The 9,418-nt window shown below is 43.0% G+C and overlaps 1 protein-coding gene across 1 annotated transcript; it reads right to left on the bottom strand.

Moving 5' to 3' along the window:
• Window positions 1-240: 240 nt before the first annotated feature.
• Window positions 241-9,408, bottom strand: NDUFB3 (NADH:ubiquinone oxidoreductase subunit B3). The gene is made up of 3 exons (XM_044978376.1): window positions 9,215-9,408; window positions 3,579-3,714; window positions 241-519 (listed from the first exon to the last, which is right to left on the bottom strand). The coding sequence occupies exons 2-3, from the start codon at window positions 3,710-3,712 to the stop codon at window positions 363-365; spliced, it is 291 nt and encodes a 96-aa protein (XP_044834311.1). The 5' UTR covers window positions 3,713-3,714; window positions 9,215-9,408; the 3' UTR covers window positions 241-362.
• Between the last annotated feature and the right edge of the window lie 10 nt (window positions 9,409-9,418).

Below are 9,418 nucleotides of genomic sequence, written 5' to 3'. Positions count from 1 at the left end.
GGGCGAGGGGCAGGGCTGCGCACTCCGGGGGATCAAAGCAAGTTTGATATAACACGGTTTCACCTACAACGCAGTAAGATTTTTTTGGCTCCCAAGGACAGCGTTATATCGAGGTAGAGGTGTACCATCTCATGCATATCTTGTTTTTCCATTAATCAAGTCAGGTTTAGATTTGGGAGCATCATTGGAAAGTTTTATTTTTTTTTGCCCAAGAAAAGATGACAAAGCCACAGAGACATCTCTTGCCAATGAGAAATTTTAATAGGCATCTTTACACATGCAACAAAATCAGTAAGCTATTGTATAACATGTTTTAATTTAGAACTGTGTAAATGACTTTGAGAAGTTCTACTATTCCATTTTCAGTGATGTCCTCCATTTTTCTTCGGAGGAAACAGTGTGTACTCGATCCCAAGTGCTACCACAAAGGCTACGAATCCCCACTTGAAACCTTTGGTGAGAACATCCTTAACAGTGACAGGTTTTGCAAAGCCACCCATATATCTCCATGCTTCATTGCTAGGAAAAAACAAAACCGACCAATAGAACAAAGTTAGAAGATCCACTCTGATTCCATATGCCAACACAAATGTATTTATATGCAAAAGTTAAAAAACATAGTCCAAAAAGCTATGCATTGAAAATGTAAGGTTTCCATAGTTAAAGCACTCAAATATCAGGAAATACTATGAAGTTAACTATGCCCCCTTATGCATGTTTGTTATGCCAACCTTTAATTACCATATTACATGATCACATAAAACATTTTCAGTAAGAAAATATTTTTTTCCTGCAACTTTAGTTATACATCTGTAGCATCTTCTGTTACTGTGTCCTACTTACTTCCTGTATGCTGGAAAAACAGAACCCACAAGTCGTTTATATACAAGATATGGAGTGAATGAAGCAAGTGCTCCTGTGCCACTTTTGAACGAGGCAGGTGTAATTATCATAATTTGTATTACTTTAACATCCAGGACCCATTATGCTAGGTGCTCCCTGACCCAAAGAGCTTACCATCTAATTGTAAAGCATTAGACATTTCCCTGCTTGAGTCTTACTGGTGAAGTTAACACTCAGCATAGTTTGAACAGACCTTTCTGTGCTGTTTAAAAAGACAGAATTTCTTTTTTTCTATCTTTTTGTCTAAAGACCATAACATTTTGTCTTATGTAAGCCTTTACCTCACTGAGCATGCATGTGAACAACAGCTGTTACTACCATTTCAGTCATAAAGTACTTAGACTTTCAGATCCACATGAAATATTAAGTCCAGCACAAATAATATAGTCTGTTCCAGAAACAAAGCTCTCAATTCCACTATCATATCTGCAGAGGATACAGAGACATAGCTAAGGAAAAAACAATCTACCAGAGGATAAGCTTGAACCACTGTCACCGCACTTGATACTGATAGTTTTGATGAGAATCTCAGCAGAATTGTCAAGGACTGAATGGTCTGTAGACACTCATCTACCCTATAGGTGGTCCCTCTAGCTCAGGGTTAAGGCACTGGATGGGAGACTTGTTCTGTAGGTGCTAGTACTGTGTACCTACTAAGTGGATAAAGAATTTCAGTCTTCGGTGCTGTAAATCTGTATTTGTTCACCAGGGCTAAATCTACATAGAAGCTGTATGTAAATAAATTAGGCTACACTGGTCTTAGATTTCCCAGCCTTTTGACAGGTGCCAATACCAACAAAAAGAAAAAAAGCTCAGAGGGGTTTTGCTACTTTAGGATTCTTAGTACAAGATATTCTTCAGAAGGACTACATTAATAAACGTAGTAAACAGATCTTGATACTTCTATCATGTCTTCACTAAAGAGATTGCTATGAAACTAGTACTGGAGGCTTGTCTCAGTGTGGGATTTAAGCATTACTTTATACATAATTCTGCATTAGGCAAAGATATGCAGGAGAGGTCCAATACTTCAATCTACTAAGAGATTTTGCACTTTGTCCCTTAGAGTTGTTTACTGGATTTGTTGAATATTGACTTTTTTTTCCCCCCAATGCAAACCAATGTTCTGAGAAACACAGCAATTTTTCACCTAGGAAAGGGAATAAACAGTACGAGTTTTTCTCAGCCCTACACAATATTTTGGAGCAGTTTCAAGGCCATATACTTAGGAAACATGTGCAGGAGAGGGTGTGGGATTAATTTACTGGCTATTTATGCAGCACTTTGGAAGAATGTGTTGGAGTATGGCCATTTTCTTGTGGTAGTAAACCGGACTCCTGCAGAAAAGAGAAATATTATTGTGCTCCAGATAAAATTAACTATTTAACTAGAGTGAATTTTATAAGCTTGAACTTACAAGAAATAAAGCAAGAATAAAAAACTGAATATCAGAGACTTAGAAAGTAGGGTTCAGAGACAGCTGATAACTGCAGAGAGTTAATATCTGGTAAAACTCCTCCAGGTAACATTAAAATATAGTAATTAACAAAGTTAGAGACTATGTAATACTCTTACACCATCTCCTGAACAAATAAAAGGAAATAAAGGATTACTCAATCCACCAAAACCCACCCCCAATAGGTCATAACAAGAGGTGATACAGCAATATCCATCCAACAGTTTGCTTTAAAAACATGGTAAAAACTGCATAAGAGTATTGGAAGAAGCAGGTATGACGATTTCCCTGTAGGACCATGGAATAGCTAATGTAGGGCTTTTGTCTTCCCATAGAATGGGACAATGGAGCATGAAGCCTGACACTTTTCATTCCCAAAGGCTAAAGAATGGTAAAGGAGAATGTTATATATTTCTCCCCGTTGTGACTCAGGTCAAAGCCCTGTCTCTACAGCTAAACAATGTAGAATAGCTCTAGGGAGTAAGATACCTCCCCAGTTCAGGGGACTAAGATCAGGTCTTCCATGACTTGATTCACCTTAACAGTTTTCTACATGATTTTCATGAACTGCTTAGCAAACGTAGAACAAAGTAGAATGAAACCCCAAGCCATCTGCTACTACAGTTCAAAACTTCGATTAAAGGCCCCAATTCAGCAAAACACTTAATCACATTCTTGTCTATAAGCATCCAAGTAATCCTGTCCCTATTCAGCAAAGCATTTAAGCACATACTGTACTGAAGTTCCATTGAAATCAATGAGATTTAAGACCATGCTTAAGTGCTTTGCTGAATAGGGACAGGATTACTCACATGCTTAAATTCAAGCATTGCTTCAATGCCTTGGTGAACCAAGGCCAAGAACATGGAACCGCCCAATTTAAGTATTTGTGGGATAGCTCAGGCTAAAGGTAAAGAGTGTGCTCACCTCTCCATTCTGCAGAACAAAATCCGAAAGGATACACCTTCATCTCATTATAAAACATCACAAAGCATGGCTGAACTTTACATTGTGAGGCGGCTCTGAGGGTAATGCAATACTAGTAACCTCTACACAAAAAATGAACTTTGACTACATTTTTTATGTGCTAACTGATGCAGTCTAGGTGTTTTTCCAGCTTTTTTGCTAAAAAGAACCATCTACAATGACTACATCACAAGGTTACAGGAAGTGCGCGCGCATGTAGCTATATATCTGAATGATGCATTCTCTCACTTACCGAAGCCATGGATCTCTAAGACCCCGCCTAGCCAGTCTTTCTTGGACATCCTGTAGCGGAGTACCCTCTATCTTCCATTGTCTATAGTCAGGGAATTCCATTTTCCCATGACCATGTTCATGTCCATGCCCCATGTCTGCAGGAAAAGGTTAAAAAAAAAAAGGCCATACTCTTTCAAGGTGCACAATTTACTTTTGTTTGAACTTCCTAAGATTGACGTTCTCTTTCAGAAATTGGGGAGGAGATGGATAGTGATTTCTAACACCATTGTACCGCACTGAGGCAGTGTTGTAAACAGTAATCTTCAGAATAAAAATAGATGTTTTATTAATAGTTCTAATAATAATAATAATGCAGAGATCCTTCATGCTGTGTTTAGCTATGCTATACTAGTTTTGGTAAATCACTTCTGATTAGCAGTACTTGACCAATCTGCCTGGAGTGCTAACTGTTCAGTTCACTTAACTCCAGTGACAGCTAGTGAACCAAAAGGCAACATCCTTCTCTGATAATCATTGTAAGGGAATTTATTAACACTAGCATTATCTCCTTTACAGAACAATGCTAGTTTCTACTCAAAGACACTACCACTATGTGGATTTTCAGATACACAGCTGAATACATTAAAGACGTTGCCCAGGGAGATGGGAAGGATTTACATATTATTTAAATATATAAAAGCAAACACTGCAGGACACTGGAGATGACAGTTTATCCAAATTTGATATTGTAATATCATTGTGATCCTTTCACAGATGCTAATGTGTTTTCAAAAACACTGTCTAGTATAAACATTTCTAACATTTTTGATTGAAATATTTCATGTTGGAAATCTTTTTACCATTTAGGAAATTACATTACCATTTTTTCTGAGCACTGATCCATTACATCTCCTTATTTGAATAATTTAAATTTTAAAATACTCTTGTGGCTTCAAAAAAATCTCATACTGGATGAAGGAAGACACAATTTACCATTTTAGGAGACACTCTTTTAATACTCTAATGCAGGGGTCCCCAACACGGTGCCCGCGGGGGCATCTTAATGCGCCCGTGTCCTGGCCCCCAGGAGAGCACCCGCCAAAATGCCGCAGTGACATTTTGGTGGGGACGCCGTTTGTCGCCGACAAGTGACATCGAGCGGCGTCGCCCCCGAATTTTGGCAGCGACGCCTCTCGATGATGTCGCTTGTCGACGGCAAGTGACGTCATCGAGAGGCGTCGCCGCCGAAATGCCTCCACCGCCGCAGTGGTCCTTCGGCTGGTGCCCGCCAGCCAAAAAGGTTGGGGACCACTGCTCTAATGTAATGCTACTATGGCTTAGTTCTGCATCAACTGTACCCTAATAAACCTGGTTAGTTACAACTCCTTTCAAATAGTGTGTTAAAATACTTGGAATTTCTGGTGAAAACGAGAGAGAGAGAGAGAGAGAGAGAGACGTGTGCAAGCATGTACACAAACTCTCTCTTCCCCCTTCCGCCCCCTTTTGGGTTCCATCTCCACCTGAGACACCTTCCCAACAAAAGTGCAATTCAAATTCAACGTTTCTGCAAAGTTTCGGTTTTGACAAATCAGCATCTTCCAATGAAAAGTGTTCTGTCAAAGAATTCCCAACCAGCTCTACTTATTATATAGTACATTCAACTCAAATGAATATTTTGAAACGTAACTAATTATTTTGAGAGACAAGGTGTACATTTCAGAATGCATGAAACATTGCACTCTGTTCTCAATTGTCTTATTGTACACAGCTACAGCCATTTTTAGAAGTATGTCAAATATTTTTTTTTTTTTAAATTGGTATGTACTGAAATCTGTATGCCAGTTAGGACAGCCTGTAACTTGCTTTTTTAAAAGATCGTCTCTCTTCCTGAGCAATACTGTTACCACGGACATCAGCAAAGGTATATATGGGCCCCTCATATTTGGATCTCACTCTCCTTCTCTGGGCTGAAATAACTCAAGTTTGTTGACCTTTGTGGTATACTGCAAACTTCATTTTTTTAAACTCAAACTTTTGGGAAAGTGAAGTTGGACAGCTGGTATCTGGGGCAGGGGAGTACTTTAATATTTTTGCACTAAGGGGTTAGTCTATTATCTCAAATATATGGTGGGAATCAGATACATTATTCTCTATTGTATGCATTGTAAAGAAACATCAAAGATGTCCGGAGCATGAGACAGCTTTTTTTATGTATTATAAACCAAAAATAAATAATAAATGACATCTTGTTCTTAATGAATTTGATCAGACTAAGCAGACTCAATGTAATCAAACTATGCAAGTGTTTAAGCCCTGACTTAAGTCACAGATTTTTAAGGCTAGAAGGAACCACTTTGATCATCTAGTCTAAATTCCTCCATATGACCAGCCTCCTCTCCACGGCCCTTGGCAAGCGGACAGCAGACCAGTTTGGAAATCACCAAGTTAGATAAATTAACATCACTAACTGTGTTAATATTTATTAACAACATTTTAAAATTATTCATCTCACATGACGCCTACAAAAACAGTGTTTCTGTCAATCTAATTAGGGACATTGGCTCTCCAAACCCATATTCTAATTAACTGTTTGGACTAGATAGTGTCATAGCTGTGTACCAACCCCCAATGGAGCTGATTTGGCTCCTCATCACTGAAAAACAAAAAGATAGACCACAGGGCCAGATCCTTAGCTGATATAAGATTGCATAGCTCTGCTGAAGTCAATGGAGCAACATCAATGGCCCGTAAACAAGCAGAGGACAAGTTGATGAGGGTGGAGACAAAGATAGTTATTTCCTGATACCAGGGCATGTTCTGAGTTTTAAATTGTTGTACGAGTACCTAGAGCTTTGGATGGACTCTTTTATAAATAAAAAATAATGATTAATGAAGGCAATTTTGGGGGGAAGGTGTAGACAGATACCTATTGAGTGAAAGAAAGAAGGGCTGGAGGAGAAAAAGTGACACTTAAGTGTCCTCTCTTAAAAAAACATTACGCTGTCCTATTAGCAGGAGTTTGTGACTTCCACATCTCAACACATTTTGTTGGAAAAAGTAAATTAAAAATGATTCAGTATTCCTAGTTTTGAACAGAAGTTAGCTGATCATAGTGGTGTCAAAAATAGATGATTGAAAGGGCCTCAAAGACTTCTGGGGGACCAGAGGGAGGTGGTGGCCAAAGAGTAGGAAAGCATGAGAGAATTAAAGATGGAAATAACTATATATATTTTCCCATCAAAATAGTAAAGAAGAGATTTGTATAACCCTTTCCCAGTTATCCTTCTACTAGGAACCATTTTTCCTAGAGGGAAGATGTACTAAAAAAAATTGGGAAAAGTTATACAGTGTATCACATCTAAACTTCAGTGAGCTATTCTTCAATAGCAACAAAACACCGAGACAAACACACATAGGCTATTTGTACACTTTTCATGTGGTTGACAGCACAAAGCCAGTGGCCAATGAACAGTGCCTCCAAAGAGTAAAGTTTAAATACTTATACAACATTTTTCATACATAAATCTTCAAGCACAAAGACACTTGCACAGCATTACATAGCAGTTCAGTGGCAGAGCCCAGGTTTCCTGGCTCCCAGTGCTTACCCTACCCAGGCTGCACTGCCTCCCACCCACTATAAAGGTCATTTATTTCTGTGTTGGTTTATGTTTATAGCCCTAGCAGAAAATCAAGGTCAGAAGAGGCTATATGATTAAAAAAATCCCCTAGTCACTGAAATGTAAATAAATTACAAAAATGCAAAGTTGGGTATGGGGTGGGGAATCAGGTGAAGGTGGCAAAGTGGGAAGGGGCACACGGGGGGTGGGGGACTGGGAGGAGGAAGAGCACTAGGGGAGACTTAGGTAACACAGGATGCCCATTCCCAGGGACAGCGGTGGGGATGGTGGAAGCGGGAGGGCTGGGGAGAGGAAGAGCACATGGGTTGGAGAGGGTTAAGTAACACAGGATGCCAAGCTGGAAGGGGTTGCAAGTGTTTAGGAGAATAGGATTAAAATTGAAAATGATCTGGAGAAACTGGAGAAATTGTCTGAAGTAAATACGATGAAATTCAATGAGGACAAATGCAAAGAACTCCTCTTAGGAAGGAACTATCAATTGCACACATACAAAATGAGAAATGACTGTCTAAGGCAGTGGTCACCAACCATAGATCACAATTGACTGACTGATCCTGGAGCCTTTGCCAGTCAATCCCGATGTTCGGCTGCTAAAAGTCCGATGGCCCAGCAGGGCTAAGGCAGGCTCCCTGGGGTTTCCGCATGCTGCTCCTGCCCACAAGCACTGCCCCTGCAGCTGCCATTGGCCAGGAACGGGGAACTGCAGCCAACGGGAGCTGCAGGGGTGGCGCCTGCAGAGAGGGGCTGTGCACAGAGCCATGTGCCCTCCTCAGGGGCCACAGGGACATGATGGCTGCTTCCAGGTGCGGCTGGGACAGGCAGGGAATCTGCCTTAGCCCTGCTGCACCATCAACCAGGAACCGCCCGAGGTAAGTGCTGCCCAGCGGGAGCCTGCACCCTGAGCCCTCTCCTGGAGCTAGCACCCCGTACCCCCTCCTACTCCCCAACACTTGTCCCAGCCTGGAGCCCCCTCCTGCACCCAACTCCCTCCTAGAGCCTGCACCCTCTCCTGCATCCCAACACTCTGCCCCAGGCTCAGCCCAGAGCTCCCTCCTACACTCCACACCCCTTGGCCCCAGACCAGAGCCTACACCCCCTCCCAAACCCCAGTCCCCTGCCCCATCCCAGTGAAAGTGAGAGAGAGTGGGGGATAGCGAGCAATGGAGGGAGGGAGGATGAAGTGAGCAGGGTGGGGCCTTGGGAAAGAGGATGGGTAGATCCTGGGTTGCACTTAAATTCAAAAAGGGATCTTGAGCATAAAAAGGTTGGAGGTCATAAAAAGGTCATCGTGAATCACAAGTTAAATATGAGTCAACAGTGTAACACTGTTGAAAAAAAAATCTAGGATGTATTAGCAGGAGTATTGTGAGCAAGACACGAGAACTAATTCTTCTGCTCTACTCTGCGCTGATTAGGCCTCAACTGGGGTATTGTGTCCAGTTCTGGGAGCCACATTTCAGGAAAGATGTGAACAAACTGGAGAAAGTCTGGAGAAGAGCAACAAAAAGGATTAAAGGTCTAGAAAACATGACCTATGAGGGAAGATTGAAAAAACTGGGTTTGTTTAGTTTGGAAAAGAGAAGACTGAGAGGGGACATGGTAACAGTTTTTAAGTATGTAAAAAGCTGTAACAAGGCGGAGGGAGGAGCATTGTTCTTCTGAACCTCTGAGGCTAGGCCCAGAAGCAACGGGCTTAGACGGCAGCACGGGCGGCTTAGGCTGGGCAGTAACCGCCCGGGGGGCTCAGCACTGAATGGCCTAGGGGGGTTGTGTTCGCCCTCACGGGGGATTTTAGCCGCAGGCTGGACGAACCCCTGCGGGGGCGGCCTGGCTGAGACTCGGCCCTGCCCGGGGCGCAGGGCCCTGGGTGACCGCTCCAGCCTCGAGGTTTCTTCCAGGCCTACGAGTCTGTGCCCCAGCCGCTGGTGGGGGTGGGGGAGGTAACGCCGGGTGCCCTGGCCCAGGGACCGGGGGAACCGGCACCGCTGCCCCCCACCCCCCGGGGCCTCCCCGCTACCTGGCCGCTCCGCTCCCCCGCTCCGTCCAGACGCGCCGGCCCCGGAAGCGGAAGTCGCCGTCTCGCACTAGCTCCGACGGGGGACGCCGCCGGGCGCGCAGGTTCCGGGCGCTTTTCCTGCCCCGCTCCCGGTCGCTCCGAGCCGGCGCTGAGGCCCCGCCCCGTTTCGTCGGAGCCGCCGCCGCTCTCGGAGGCGAGTCCCGG

This window comes from Mauremys mutica, chromosome 10, assembly GCF_020497125.1.
Source record: "Mauremys mutica isolate MM-2020 ecotype Southern chromosome 10, ASM2049712v1, whole genome shotgun sequence".
NCBI classification, from domain to species: Eukaryota; Metazoa; Chordata; order Testudines; family Geoemydidae; genus Mauremys; species Mauremys mutica.
Note: the sequence above shows the minus strand (reverse complement) of the source record. Positions and strands in the feature narration are given on the sequence as shown.